This window comes from Vicia villosa, linkage group LG1 (assembly GCF_029867415.1).
Source record: "Vicia villosa cultivar HV-30 ecotype Madison, WI linkage group LG1, Vvil1.0, whole genome shotgun sequence".
NCBI lineage: Eukaryota > Viridiplantae > Streptophyta > Magnoliopsida > Fabales > Fabaceae > Vicia > Vicia villosa.
This window is the reverse complement of record NC_081180.1, coordinates 137,350,606-137,366,457: the sequence shown is the minus strand read 5'-3', so window position 1 is coordinate 137,366,457 and position 15,852 is coordinate 137,350,606. Positions and strand designations below refer to the sequence as shown.

The 15,852-nt window shown below is 40.7% G+C and overlaps 1 protein-coding gene across 1 annotated transcript; it reads left to right on the top strand.

Annotated features, from left to right (window-relative positions):
- Window positions 1-1,111: 1,111 nt before the first annotated feature.
- LOC131655384 (uncharacterized) lies at window positions 1,112-4,406 on the top strand. Its single transcript, XM_058925271.1, has 4 exons — window positions 1,112-1,515; window positions 1,672-1,752; window positions 2,320-4,015; window positions 4,395-4,406. Exons 1-4 carry the CDS (start codon window positions 1,112-1,114, stop codon window positions 4,404-4,406), a joined length of 2,193 nt encoding a protein of 730 aa, XP_058781254.1.
- The last annotated feature ends 11,446 nt before the right edge of the window (window positions 4,407-15,852 follow it).

Sequence of the window (15,852 nt, the reverse complement as noted above, 5' to 3'; positions counted from 1 at the left end):
CATGATGAGAGGTTGGAGCAAGCTGATTTGGAAATTGCAAGGTGGAGAAGGCGTTATGAGAAGGCTTCCCATGACAAAGCGGAATCCGAGAAAAATCTAGAAGCTGTAGTCTTTGAATTAACTGATAGAACTAAGGATCAAGAAGAGGAAATAAGGAACCTCAAATATGATCTTCAAGAAGCTCGCAATTCTGAACAACAAGAGCGCGCAAGGAGACTAGTCACGGAAGAAGCACTTTTACAGCGCACCGGTGAGTATAATAGAGCATATCAAGCCATGGTATCACTTCGGGAAGTGTTCATGAGAGAAAAAGAGATACACGAGGCAGCCTTGAACGAAAGAGACTATTGGAAAAGACTCTACACAATTGTTTCTACGGCAAGTGAGCATGTGAGCATGGTCCCTAAGATGCTTGAAGACTATGAGAAATGTCGCGATGATTATGACAAGCTAGTCTTCTTGTGTAATGATTTAATTCAAGATATTCCAAATAGTTTGGCAAAAGCAGAATCATCTCCTATCATCCTTCCCGAAGTAGTCAAAGAGTTCATGGAGCTTTGTAGAGATATGGTGGACAAGTTCCAAGAAGACATCCAAAGGCGTTCTTAACTTTATGTTATTTCCTTGTTGCTTTTATTTCAAGTACTTTTAATTTAGTTTATTTTGAGTATTTTTAATTTCAGTTTCCCTTCCTTTTGTAAACCAACAATAAAGTGGTATTTCCCTTCAATTAATAAAGTGTGTTTATTTTCGCATTTACTTATTGTTCCTATAATATTCACCAAATAAATATATGCAAAAAAAAAGAGAAAAAAAAAAGAAAAAGAATAAAAAAAAGAGAATGTATATTTACTATAATAATGTGGATAAGACACGAACATAGCATAAGCATAACATTCATATCATGCATGTCATATTTAATTACAAAGCATAAAAAAAAACTATCTTTATCTCCAGTCACACCATTGGAGAAGACAATCAAGCAACCATTCATGTGTACCAAACCCGAGCTCAGAAGAAGAAAGCGATGGAACAACTAGAGCAGAACCAAGCCGCCCTTCGCGAAGAAGTAACCTAGCTGAAAGGTACTGTGGATGAGATTAAGGGAGGAATGGCTCAAATGTTGAGTTTCATGAAGGACATTAAGGATGAGCAGGAAAGGGCTAGGGAAGCTCGGAATCGGTATGAGGAAATGCCAAACGATGGCAATCCACTGTTAGGATATGTCCGAGGCCTTGACCCTCATAAGTCAAACACCCACTCATCAAAGAGGGTCACCAAAACCCATGAAGAGGGAGAAGCCTCCCATGAAGGATTTATTCCCGCCACCCAGAAAGAGGGGGCGCCTCGCACTGTTCGCATCCCTACTAACAATCCACCCAAGGATGAGGATTATGTAGATTTACAATATGGGGAAGTGGACGAACCAAATCAGGAGTCCCAACATAAGCAAACCCAAGCTGATTCTGAGGAAAGTGCTAGAAATAGTGGACAAATCAAGGCGCTGGAAGAAAGGTTGAAGGCAGTAGAAGGATATGATGTCTTTGATGTGGATACCTACGAAATGAGCTTGGTGCCGGATCTGACTATTCCTCATAAGTTCAAGATACCCAACTTTGAGAAATACAAGGGACTTATATGTCCTAGAAGTCATTTACGCATGTATGTCAGGAAGATGGCTGCTTACGCCAATGATCAAAAGCTAATGATGCATTTCTTCCAAGACAGCCTGAGTGGGGCATCTGTTGAATGGTACATGCAGTTGGAAAAGACACATATCCGAAGCTGGAACGACCTTGCTAATACATTCCTAAAGCAGTACAAGTACAATCTGGACATGGCACCCAATCAGATGCAACTGCAGAACTTATCTCAGAAAAAGGAAGAGTCATTCAAGGAATACGCCCAAAGATGGCGAGAAATGGCATCCCGAGTCCAACCTCCATTATTGGAAAAAGAGCTGGTTGACATGTTTATGAGAACTCTGCAAGGACCATACTACGACAAAATGATTGGAAGCGTATCCTCGGGATTTTCAGATCTGGTGGTTATCGGAGAAAGAATTGAGGACGGAATCAAGGATGGGAAGATACAAGGAGCTTCATCTAACTCTTATCACTCAAAGAGGCCCACCTCAACCTTCTCTAAAAAGAAGGAAGGGGAGACCAATGCAGTAGTGCACCAAGAGTTTAGACCTCCTATGACATACCCACCTCAACAGAGCAGATTCCAAGGCCCTCCGAGGAAGTTCGACCCTTTGCCCACTTCTAAAAGTGAAATACTGAAATATCTGTTAAATGAACAATTAGTGGAACTCAGGCTTATGCCACCTCCGATTCCCGGAAAAGCTACACCCAATTTTAAAGCTAATGAAAGGTGTGAATTTCACGCCAATTCTCCTGGACATACATTGGAAAAGTGTTGGGCTTTTAGGCACAAGGTTCAGGACTTAATAGAGTCAGGGGCAATTGCTTTTGACAAACCTAACGTAAAGACAAACCCTATGCCTCGCCATGATGGCACAATCAATGCAATAGAGGTAGTCACCGAGCAAGAGTTTGTTCAACAACGGAGCTCCCCCATAGATGCCCTTAAGAGGTATCTACTTGCAAAGGGGTTCATCCTCGAACATAACGAAGCCTTTAAGACAACCCTGCAAAGACTTGTGAATCAAGGGGTAGTTCAATTTAAGGAATATCCCGAGGAAGAATATGTGGCCATGCTAGACAGGAATGAACCATTGATGATACCTAGGCAAGGGGCAAGGAAGACATTGATCATCCCTTGCGCCAAAGCACCATTGCTGATACCCACACAAGTACACACCAGGATCATCCCGGTCAGAGAGCCATACCCTATGGACAAAATGAAAGCAGTCCCTTGGGAATATGAGTCCAATGCTAATACCGACGTGACAAACATCGTTGGGCCTGGGGGCATGATCCGTAGCGGTCGCATATTCAATACTGCGAAACCAAATGAGAACCTGGCACAAGCAAGTGATCAAACTACTGTGGTCCCTACTGAAAAAAGCACATCCAAAGACAAAGAAACCACCAACAAAGATGCTGAAGAGTTCTTGGCGTTGATTAAGAAAAGTGATTATAAGGTAGTGGACCAGTTGCACCAAACTCCATCCAGGATATCACTCCTCTCGCTGTTAATACATTCAGAAAAACATCGAGACACCCTGATGAAAATCTTGAGCGTTGCCCACATAACTAAGGACATCACTGTAAACCAATTCGATGGAATGGTGGCTAATCTCACTGCTGGGGCATGCCTAAGCTTTAGTGATCATGAGCTACCCCCACAAGGGAAAGAGCATAACAAAGCCTTGCATATCTCCATACAATGCGGGAAAGCCCATCTATCTAGGGTTCTGATGGACACAGGTTCGTCATTAAATGTGATGCCAAAGGCCACCTTAGACAAGATAGATTTGGAAGGACTGGTAATAAGACCAAGCCGTCTTGTGGTCAAAGCCTTCGATGGGTCGCAAAGCCCGGTGTTTGGAGAGGTGGACCTCCCTGTGGTAATAGGCCCCCACACGTTCTGCATCAATTTCCAAGTGATGGAGATTGAACCTGCCTATACATGTTTATTGGGACGTCCTTGGATCCATGCCGCTGGGGCAGTTACCTCTACTCTGCATCAAAAGGTAAAATTTGTGGATGGAAACTCTATAGTAACCGTCAATGGGGAGGAGGACATATTTGTCAGCAATCTGGACTCATATCGATACATTGAGGCTGGAGAAAAAGCATTAGAGACTTCATTCCAAGCGCTAGAGATTGCCACTGCTGTCACGCTACCAATTGAGAAAATGCGAAGGGCGGTGACATCCTGGAGAGACCTGCAAGACACAAAGATGGAAGGCTGGGGCAAAGTTCCAGAAGTACAAGAGAAAAGAGATCGTCTGGGGTTAGGATACCAACCAACAAAGAAGGCTGCACAGGAAGAGCAACATTTCCCTCCGATCGCACAAACTTTTGTCACAGGTGGATATGAACATGTATCCATGATATCTAGCATGGATGGCACGTCCAACTTCATCAGGATGATTAGACCAGGAGAACAGCTTCAAAATTGGACAAGCCTGGAGATACCGGAGATAGTTTATGTTTCAAAGTAATTTGTTTTGTCGTGTGTTTTATTTCCCTTTCAATTAATAAAAAAAACAATGTCGCTCATGCCTCGCCCGAAGCATAGAGTTGGTTTGTAAGGGCCCCATTTACTTTCAAAGTTGAGTTTATTAATAAAATTGCCGTTTGCATTTGGTATTGAAAACTCTATCTCGTTCTTGCATTTGCTTTCTCGAAATGACAAATAACATTCTTGCATAAAACAAAATCATAATCATAATCGCATACTAAAAACATAAACTTGTGCAGATCACCTTCTAACATCACCGATAATAATACTGCTGAAACTCAATGTAAATTCGAGGCTCTCGCTAATCAGTCTGAGGAGGGGGATGAGGAAGACGATGAACTTCCAGAAGAATTGTCAAGGCTAATGGAAAGTGAATCCAAGAGCATGCTCCCTCCTCAAGAAGCAATCGAAATCGTAAACTTGGGCACCGATAAAGAACCCAAGGAAATCAAGATTGGGGCAACACTGAACGAGGACATAAAAGTAACACTGGTCAAACTCCTCCATGACTATGTGGAAATATTCGCTTGGTCATACCGTGACATGCCTGGGCTGGATACAGACATCGTCGTGCATAGGCTACCACTCAAAGAGGGTTGTACACCGGTCAGACAAAAACGCAGAAGAGTTCGACCAAACATGGATAATAAAATCCGAGAAGAGGTACTCAAGCAGTTTGACGCAGGTTTCCTCGCCGTAGTTGAATATCCACCATGGATCGCCAACATAGTGCCAGTGCCTAAGAAGGATGGAAAGGTGCGCATGTGTGTTGATTACAGAGATCTGAATAAGGCAAGTCCAAAGGACGACTTTCCACTACCACACATAGACATACTAGTGGACAACACCGCGCAAGCTTCAGTGTTTTCATTCATGGACGGATTCTCGGGGTATAATCAGATTAAAATGGCTCCCGAGGACATGGAGAAAACCACCTTCATGACATCCTGGGGTACTTTCTGTTACAAGGTAATGCCTTTTGGATTGCGAAACGCTGGGGCAACATATCAACGAGCTATGGTCACACTGTTCCATGATATGATACACAAGGAAGTCGAGGTATATGTAGATGACATGATCGCTAAGTCCTATACTGAACAGGAGCACCTCACACACTTGCAAAAGTTGTTTGAACGCTTGAAGAAGTTCAAGCTAAGGTTGAACCCGAACAAGTGTACATTTGGCGTGAGGTCAGGAAAGCTACTGGGATTCATAGTAAGCCAACGAGGCATAGAGGTAGATCCTGACAAAGTAAAAGCCATACAAGAAATGCCCGTCCCGAGGACAGAAAAAGAGGTTCGTGGTTTCTTAGGGCGCTTGAACTATATCTCAAGGTTCATCTCACACTTAACTGCTACGTGTGAACCCATATTCAAGTTACTAAGAAAAGATCAACCAATCAAGTGGAATGACGATTGTCAAGTAGCTTTCGAAACCATAAAGCGTTATCTACAAGAACCACCAATACTCGTACCTCCTGTGCCAGGAAGACCATTGATCATGTACCTCACCGTCCTCGAAAGGTCCATGGGGTGCGTACTGGGGCAGCAAGACGAAACAGGCAGGAAAGAACACGCTATTTACTATCTTAGCAAGAAATTCACCGATTGCGAATCTCGATATTCACTGTTGGAAAAGACATGTTGTGCCCTAGCATGGGCCTCCAAACGTCTAAGGCAATATATGCTGAACCATTCCACATGGTTAATATCGAGGATGGATCCTTTGAAATACGTGTTCGAAAAACAGGCTCTCACAGGAAGAATCGCTAGATGGCAAATGCTACTGTCAGAATATGATATTCAATACGTCACCCAAAAGGCAATAAAAGGGAGTGTACTGGCAGAACATCTAGCTCATCAGCCCATTGAAGAGTATTAGTCTATGAAATTTGACTTCCCTGATGAGGACATTATGCTGGTAAGAGACTACGAAATACCTGGGCCCGATGAAGGACCCGAACCAGGATTGGTGTGGACCCTTGTGTTCGATGGAGCCTCAAACGCGTTAGGACATGGCATAGGGGCAGTCTTGACATCTCCTGACAATCGTCACATACCCTTCACTGCAAGATTATGTTTCGACTGTACCAACAATATTGCAGAATATGAAGCATGCATATTGGGTCTAGAAGCTGCGATCGATCTAAGGATTAAATTACTCGAGGTATATGGGGATTCAGCGTTGGTAATCCATCAAGTCAATAAAGAATGGGATACGCGAGATGCAAAACTAATCCCATACCAAGACCTCATACTGGAACTAATGGCTGAGTTTGAGACCATCACTTTTAATCATATCCCGAGGGAGGAAAATCAAATGGCTGACGCATTGGCAACACTCTCCTCTATGTTTAAAGTAACATGGCCAAATCACGAACCTCGGATAACGGTTAGACACTTTGATGAACCAGCCTATTGCCTTACGATCGAGAAACAAGCTGATGACAAACCCTGGTACTATGATATTAGGGAATACCTGGAGAAACAAGAATACCCAGAAAATGCCTCCACAATTGATAAAAAGACGCTAAGAAGGTTGGCATCTAAGTTCTTCCTAAACGGCAATGTCCTATACAAGCGAAACTACGATTCGGTGTTACTAAGGTGTGTGGACGAGAAGGAGGCCAAAGAGATCATCAAGGAGGTTCATGAAGGAACCTTTGGGACTCACGCAAATGGACATTCAATGGCGAGAAAGATATTAAGAGCAGGCTACTACTGGTTAACCATGGAAGCTGATTGCTTCCAACATGCAAGAACATGTCATAAATGCCAAATATATGCGGACAAGGTACACGTACCACCAAATCCGCTGAATGTGCTAAGTTCGCCATGGCCATTCGCAATATGGGGGATTGACATGATAGGAATGATCGAACCCAAAGCCTCTAACGGACACCGATTCATATTGGTTGCTATCGACTATTTCACCAAGTGGGTCGAAGCTGCTTCCTACACTAATGTAACAAGACAAGTGGTTACTCGGTTCATCAAGCATAACCTCATTTGCCGATATGGGATCCCAAGCCGAATCATTACTGACAATGGGTCAAACCTGAACAATAACATGATGAAGGAGTTGTGCGAAGAATTCAAAATTGAACACCACAATTCTTCACCATACAGGCCTAAGATGAATGGCGCTGTTGAGGCCGCAAACAAAAATATCAAGAAAATAATACAGAAAATGGTGAAGACGTACAAAGATTGGCATGAAATGCTTCCCTTCGTCCTGCACGGTTACAGAACTTCAGTACGCACATCCATAGGGGCAACCCCTTTCTCCCTGGTCTATGGTATGGAAGCAATCCTCCCTATCGAAGTGGAGATCCCATCATTAAGAGTCCTAGCCGACACAAAGTTAGAAGAATCGGAATGGGTAAAAACCCGTTTTGATCAGCTTAATCTCATTGAAGAAAAGCGACTGACGGCTTTGTGCCATGGGCAGCTCTATCAGAGGAGAATGAAAAAGGCATTCGACAAAAAGGTCCGCCCTCGAACTTATAAAGAAGGAGACCTCGTTCTCAAGAAAATCTTACTGCCCCGACTTGATGCCCGAGGAAAATGGACACCCAACTACGAAGGTCCATATGTCATAAAAACGGTGTTCTCAGGAGGAGCACTCGTCCTCACTACCATGGATGGGGACGAGCTACCACATCCAATCAATTCAGACGCAGTCAAGAAATACTACGCCTAGCAAGGGCAAGATTCCAAGCTACGAGCCCAAGACAATTCGTAAAAGATAGGAAATCGAGCAATCATCAACTTCCAAAGTCAAAGGATTACTGGGGCCCTCGATAGCAAAAAGAGCAATAGCAGTATTAGTATCATTTCTATTTGTCATTTTTCTTTCTTTCATACCTTTTGTACATTCGCCAATTCAAGGCAACAATCAATAAAAGTTTTTCCTTTCATACTTATCGATTCATCATTTCAATACCAAGTGCAATGAATAATTTATTTTAAAAACTTTAAACTTTGAACTTAAAACAAGAAACTTACAAATCATCAGACTAAAAAAAAGGGGAGGGGACTGAAACCTCGACATCTCCGGTAGTCAATATACGCCTGGTCCTGAAAACACTGCAACATCCCAGTAGACTAACTTCAGATGATCTGAGTTAAGACCCGCAAAGCTGCTCGGAAAGCTAAACAAATCCAATGGGTGACAAAAGATAATGCATCAAAGTCACCATACATATCCATATTCATATACACTCACATATGTGCCATCTGCATAAGCATGCATGCATTTACAGCAAATCACAAGCATATACATTCGCAGAGCACCATTTTACAGATGAAGCTTGGCTTCTCTTGAACCCAATTTCAAACTCTATTTTCAATTTCAAATTCCAAACCAAATCGTGACCCTCACGTTACGTCTTATCACGGCAGTGATAATGGCAATTTCAAACCAAATCGTAACCCTCGCGTTACGTCTTATCACGGTAGTGATAATGGCAATTTCAAACCAAATCGTAACCCTCGCGTTACGTCTTATCACGGCAGTGATAATGGCAATTCCAAACCAAATCGTAACCCTCGCGTTACGTCTTATCACGGCAGTGATAATGGCAATCCCAAACCAAATTGTAACCCTCGCGTTACGTCTTATCACGGCAGTGATAATGACAATCCCAAACTAAATCGTAACCCTCGCGTTACGTCTTATCACGGCAGTGATAATGGCAATTTCAAAACTAAATCGTAACCCTCGCGTTACGTCTTATCACGGCAGCGATAATGGCAATTTCAAAACTAAATCGTAACCCTCGCGTTACGTCTTATCATGTTAGTCCCTTGGCAGTGATAATGGTGTTAGAACAAGATTTGTTCTGATCAATTATCTTAGTTTTGATGATAACAATAATATGAATTTTGCTTAAGATTATATGGTACTCTAATCCAATGCAATTTCCCTTTCAGGAAATATATAAAGAGTACGCATAATTCAGCGCTCAGAAGCTTTGTCTCAAGGGTTCAGCATGCAACATCAGAACATGGTCTGGCAAGACATCAGAAGATGGTCGAAGCAGAATCAGAACATGGGTCTATCTAAGCATCAGAAGAACAAGAGAACAGAAGCACTGAAGTTCTGATGGTATCACGCTCAGAAGCACTTCAAGGTCAGAAGATCAGAAGATGCTCTGCACCAAGCTGTTTGACTCTGATGATATTCAAACGTTGTATTCACAAACATCAGATCAGAAGGAAGTACAAGTGGCAAGCTACGCTGACTGACAAAAGGAACGTTAAAAGCTACTAAAGGCTACGTCAGTAGACACAGCGTGAACAAGGCTCGAGGTAGTTGACAAAAGCGTATAACATTAAATGCGATGCTGTACGGAACACGCAAAGCATTAAATGCACTCAACGGTCATCTTCTCCAACGCCTATAAATATGAAGTTCTGATGAGAAGCAAGGTTAACGATTCTGCACCAAAACAACTGATATTAAACTTGCTGAAACGCTGTTCAAATTCAAAGCTCAGAATCTTCATCTTCATCAAAGCTCACTACATTGCTGTTGTAATATATTAGTGAGATTAAGCTTAAACGATTAAGAGAAATATCACAGTTTGTGATTATCGCTTTTAAGAAGCATTTGTAATACTCTTAGAATTGATTACATTAAGTTGTAAGGAACTAGAGTGATCGTGTGGATCAGAATACTCTAGGAAGTCTTAGAGGTTATCTAAGCAGGTTGTAACTAGAGTGATCGTGTGGATCAGTAGACTCTAGAAAAGTCTTAGAGGGTATCTAAGCAGTTGTTCCTGGAGTGATCAGTGTGTGATCAGAAGACTCTGGAAGACTTAGTTGCTGACTAAGTGGAAAACCATTGTAATCCGTGCGATTAGTGGATTAAATCCTCAGTTGAGGTAAATCATCTCTGCGGGGGTGGACTGGAGTAGTTTAGTTAACAACGAACCAGGATAAAAATAACTGTGCAATTTATTTTTATCTGTCAAGTTTTTTAAAGCTACACTTATTCAAACCCCCCCTTTCTAAGTGTTTTTCTATCCTTCAATTGGCATCAGAGCGCCGGTTCTAAGGTGCAAGCACTTAACCGTGTTTAGAAAAGATTCAGGAAGAGAAAAACGCTTCAGTAAAAGATGGTTGATGAAAGTGAAAAGTCTACACCTGCATCTACATCTGGCTCTGCTGAGCAATACAACGGTAACAATGGTTATACTAGACCGCCGGTATTTGATGGTGAAAACTTTGAATACTGGAAAGATAAACTGGAAAGTTACTTTCTGGGGCTAGATGGTGATCTATGGGATCTTCTGATGGATGGTTACAAACATCCAGTAAATGCCAGAGGCGTAAAGCTGACAAGGCAAGAAATGAATGATGATCAGAAAAAGCTTTTCAGGAATCATCATAAATGCAGAACTGTTTTGCTGAATGCTATCTCTCATGCTGAGTATGAGAAGATATCTAACAGGGAAACGGCCTATGACATATATGAGTCCTTGAAAATGACTCATGAAGGAAATGCTCAAGTCAAGGAGACTAAAGCTCTGGCTTTAATCCAGAAGTATGAAGCCTTCAAGATGGAGGATGATGAAGATATTGAAAAGATGTTTTCAAGATTTCAAACTCTTACTGCTGGATTGAGAGTTCTTGACAAGGGATACACCAAGGCTGATCACGTAAAGAAGATCATCAGAAGCTTACCCAGAAGATGGGGTCCTATGGTGACTGCATTCAAGATTGCAAAGAATCTGAATGAAGTTTCTCTGGAAGAGCTTATCAGTGCCTTGAGAAGTCATGAAATAGAGCTGGACGCAAATGAGCCTCAAAAGAAAGGTAAGTCTATTGCATTAAAATCCAATATCAAGAAATGCACTAACGCTTTTCAGGCTAGAGAAGAAGATCCTGAAGAATCAGAATCTGAAGAAGAAGATGAACTGTCTTTGATCTCCAGAAGGCTAAATCAACTCTGGAAGACCAAGCAAAGGAAGTTCAGAGGCTTCAGAAGTTCAAAGAAATTTGAACGTGGAGAATCTTCTGATGACAGAAGATTTGACAAGAAGAAGGTCATGTGCTATGAATGCAATGAGCCTGGACACTTCAAGAATGAATGTCCAAATCTTCAGAAGGAAAATCCCAAGAAGAAGTTTCATAAGAAGAAAGGTCTTATGGCAACCTGGGATGAGTCAGAAGATGATTCAGACTCTGAAGATGAGCAGGCCAACTGTGCGCTGATGGCGACAGAAGATGACGGATCAGAATCTACATCAGAATCAGATTCTGAAGAGGTATTTTCTGAACTTACTAGAGATGAGTTAGTTTCCGGTCTAACTGAACTTCTGGAACTCAAGTCTCAGATTAGTCTCAAATACAAAAAGCTGAAAAAGCTATTTGAATTTGAAACAAAGAAGCTTGAGTTGGATAATTCTGAATTAAAAGAAAAACTTTTAAAATTATCCAATAATGTTGGATCTCATTCTGATTCAGAAAAATCCACTCCTAGTCTAAACCATATTCTGAAAGAATATGATTTAAGTTTCAGGAAGTTCTTATCTAGAAGTATTGGCAGAAGTCAGCTAGCTTCTATGATATATGCTGTGTCTGGAAACAAAAGAGTTGGCATTGGTTTTGAGGGTGAAACCCCATACAAACTTGAACTTGTTGATGAAATGAAATTCACATACAAGCCATTGTATGATCAGTTCAAGTATGGCCACTCACATGATATTAGGCACACTTCACATGCTCAAAGTTTTCACATTGCACACACCAAAAAGCATGTGACACAACCTAGGAAATATCATGAAACTCACATTAAAAATTATCATGCTGTTCCTCCTATTGCTTACAATGTTAAACCCAAGTTCAATCAGAACTTGAGAAAATCTAACAAGAAAGGACCCAAAAAGATGTGGGTACCTAAGGATAAGATTATTCCTATTGCAGATATCCTTGACTGCAAAAAGGACAAAGCACAACATGTCATGGTACCTGGACTCTGGATGCTCACGACACATGACAGGAAGAAGGTCTATGTTCCAAGACCTGGTGCTTAAGTCTGGAGGAGAAGTCAAGTTTGGAGGAGATCAGAAGGGCAAGATAATTGGCTCTGGAACTATAAAGTCTGGTAACTCTCCTTCCATTTCTAATGTACTTCTTGTAGAAGGATTAACACATAACCTCTTATCTATCAGTCAATTGAGTGACAATGGTTATGATATAATCTTTAATCAAGAGTCTTGCAAGGCTGTAAATCAGAAGGATGGCTCAATCCTATTTACAGGCAAGAGGAAGAACAACATTTATAAGACAGATCTGCAAGATCTTATGAGTCAGAAGGTGACTTGTCTTATGTCTGTTTCTGAAGAGCAGTGGGTCTGGCACAGAAGATTAGGTCATGCTAGTTTGAGAAAGATTTCTCAGATTAACAAACTGAATCTTGTCAGAGGACTCCCTAATCTGAAATTCAAATCGGATGCTCTTTGTGAAGCATGTCAGAAGGGCAAGTTCTCCAAACCTGCATTCAAGTCCAAGAATGTTGTTTCTACCTCAAGGCCATTAGAACTCTTGCACATTGATCTGTTTGGCCCAGTCAAAACAGCATCTGTCAGAGGGAAGAAATATGGATTAGTCATCGTAGATGATTATAGCCGCTGGACATGGGTAAAATTCTTGAAACACAAGGATGAGACTCATTCAGTGTTCTTTGATTTCTGCATTCAGATTCAATCTGAAAAAGAGTGTAAAATCATAAAGGTCAGAAGTGATCATGGTGGTGAATTTGAGAACAGATCCTTTGAAGAATTCTTCAAAGAAAATGGTATTGCCCATGATTTCTCTTGTCCTAGAACTCCACAGCAAAATGGAGTTGTAGAACGAAAGAATAGGACTCTGCAAGAAATGGCCAGAACCATGATCAATGAAACCAATATGGCTAAGCATTTCTGGGCAGAAGCAATAAACACTGCATGCTATATTCAGAATAGAATCTCTATCAGACCTATTCTAAATAAGACTCCTTATGAATTGTGGAAGAATAGAAAGCCCAACATTTCATATTTCCATCCTTTTGGATGTGTATGCTTTATTCTGAACACTAAAGATCATCTTGGTAAGTTTGATTCCAAAGCTCAAAAATGTTTCCTTCTTGGATATTCTGAACGCTCAAAAGGCTACAGAGTATACAATACTGAAACATTGATTGTAGAAGAATCAATCAATATCAGGTTTGATGATAAGCTTGGTTCTGAAAAACCAAAGCAGTTTGATAATTTTGCAGATTGTGATATTGATATATCAGAAGTTGTTGAGTCAAGAAGCAACGCATCAGAAGCAGAGCTTCTCAGAAGCAAAGAATCTGAAGATCAAGTATCAGCTTCTCTGGAGAATCTAAGCATTTCTGAAGAACCATCTGTCAGAAGATCATCCAGACTCATCTCTGGTCATTCAGAAGATGTCATTCTTGGAAAGAAGGATGATCCAATCAGAACAAGAGCATTCCTTAAGAACAATGCAGACTGTCAATTAGGTCTTGTATCTTTGATCGAGCCAACTTCTGTTGATCATGCTCTAGAAGATCCAGACTGGATAATTGCTATGCAAGAAGAACTGAATCAGTTTACAAGGAATGATGTTTGGGATCTTGTTCCTAGACCAGATGGATTCAATATAATCGGCACAAAATGGGTCTTCAGAAACAAGCTCAGTGAGAAAGGTGAAGTGGTAAGGAACAAAGCCAGACTGGTGGCTCAGGGTTATAGTCAGCAAGAAGGGATTGACTATACAGAAACCTTTGCACCAGTGGCCAGGTTAGAATCTATTCGTCTATTAATTTCATTTGCCACTCAACATAACATCACTCTCTATCAAATGGATGTTAAGAGTGCCTTCTTAAATGGTTATATAGATGAAGAAGTTTATGTCCATCAACCTCCTGGTTTTGAAGACTCTATGTCTCCTACTCATGTTTTTAAATTAAAGAAATCGTTATATGGATTGAAACAAGCTCCCAGAGCTTGGTATGAACGCTTAAGTTCTTTCCTTCTGGATAATGGTTTCACTAGAGGAAAAGTGGACACTACTCTCTTTTGTAAAACCTTTAAAAGGGATATTTTAATTTGTCAAATATATGTAGATGATATTATTTTTGGAACATCTAATGCTACACTTGGAAAGGAGTTTGCTGAGTCTATGCAGGCTGAGTTTGAAATGAGCATGATGGGAGAACTCAAGTATTTCCTAGGAATACAAATAAATCAAACATCAGAAGGAACATATGTTCACCAAACCAAGTATGTGAAGGAACTTCTGAAGAAGTTTAATCTTCTAGACTGCAAAGAAGCCAAAACTCCTATGCATCCAACATGCATTCTAGGTAAGGATGAGGTAAGTAAGAAGGTAGATCAGAAGTTATACAGAGGTATGATTGGATCTCTTCTATATCTGACTGCTTCTAGACCTGACATTCTGTTCAGTGTTTGTTTGTGTGCTAGATTCCAATCAGATCCTAGAGAATCTCATTTAACTGCTGTTAAGAGAATTCTAAGGTATCTGAAAGGTACTACTAATGTTGGCTTAGTTTACAGAAAATCTAAAGAATACAACTTAGTAGGATTCTGCGATGCTGACTATGCTGGAGACAGAATTGAAAGAAAGAGTACTTCAGGAAGTTGCCAATTTCTTGGAAGTCATTTGATCTCCTGGTACAGCAAGAAGCAAGCAACTATTGCTCTATCAACAACAGAAGCAGAATATGTCGCTGCTGCTGGTTGCAGTACACAGATGCTCTGGATGAAGAGTCAGCTAGAAGATTATCAGATATTTGAGAGTAACATTCCTATATTCTGTGATAATACTTCTGCTATATGTTTATCTAAGAATCCTATTCTTCATTCAAAAGCTAAACATATTGAGATTAAACATCATTTCATAAGGGACTATGTTCAGAAGGGTGTTATATCTTTAAACTTTGTTGATACAGACCATCAATGGGCTGATATTTTTACAAAACCCTTGGCTGAAGATAGGTTTAAGTTCATTCTGAAGAACATCAGTATGGATTTATGCCCAGAATGAGAAGATGAGAAGTTCTTATGTATGAGTATCTTCTGAAATGAAAATGATTTTTTTTTAATCAGAAGTTCTGATTGAAATCTTTTAGAAATTATGATTCGGTTATTACTAACGTTTCATTGTCTAAGTTGATTCAGAACCTCTTTTAAAGCAAAACAGCTGTAACGTTTTATCTCGGGATGGTAAACCTGTCGTTACTATTCATGGATAAGCGCGCGTGCAGTTGAAGGGACGCCGACCATAGGTAACTGTGCTAGTCACCTCATTCGTCTTTTTTATCTCTCCTCACGTCACGTAACATTAAATGCTTTTCATCATTTACTCTCTTTCAGTTTTTCTTTATATTCTTCAAACACTTCTCCTTCCCTCTCATATTTTCTCTATTCACTCTATCCTTTTGCATTCAAATCAAACCTTAGCTGTTCATTATCTGCAAATCCATCATGAACTCTTCATCAAGCCCAGGAAACCATGGAAAAGATCAAAACAACAAAAGAAAAGCTGTTGAAACATCTCCTTCCAAACCCAAAAAGATAAAAATCACCTATGATCCTCTCAAGGTGAATCCATTCGAAGCAATGTTATCTGGAAACTATTCTAGACGTGTGTTTCAACCTCCTGGTGAAAGCCCTCCATCATC

What these genes read in the sequence shown, in the direction of transcription:
- LOC131655384 (XM_058925271.1), top strand. Translation starts at nt 1,112, where the DNA reads ATGGCTCAAATGTTGAGTTTCATGAAGGACATTAAGGATGAGCAGGAA. An exon ending in ATCAAGGCGCTGGAAGAAAG is followed by an intron (nt 1,516 to 1,671) that starts GTTGAAGGCAGT and finishes CATGTATGTCAG; the next exon opens with GAAGATGGCTGCTTACGCCA. An exon ending in AGTGGGGCATCTGTTGAATG is followed by an intron (nt 1,753 to 2,319) that starts GTACATGCAGTT and finishes AGTGGAACTCAG; the next exon opens with GCTTATGCCACCTCCGATTC.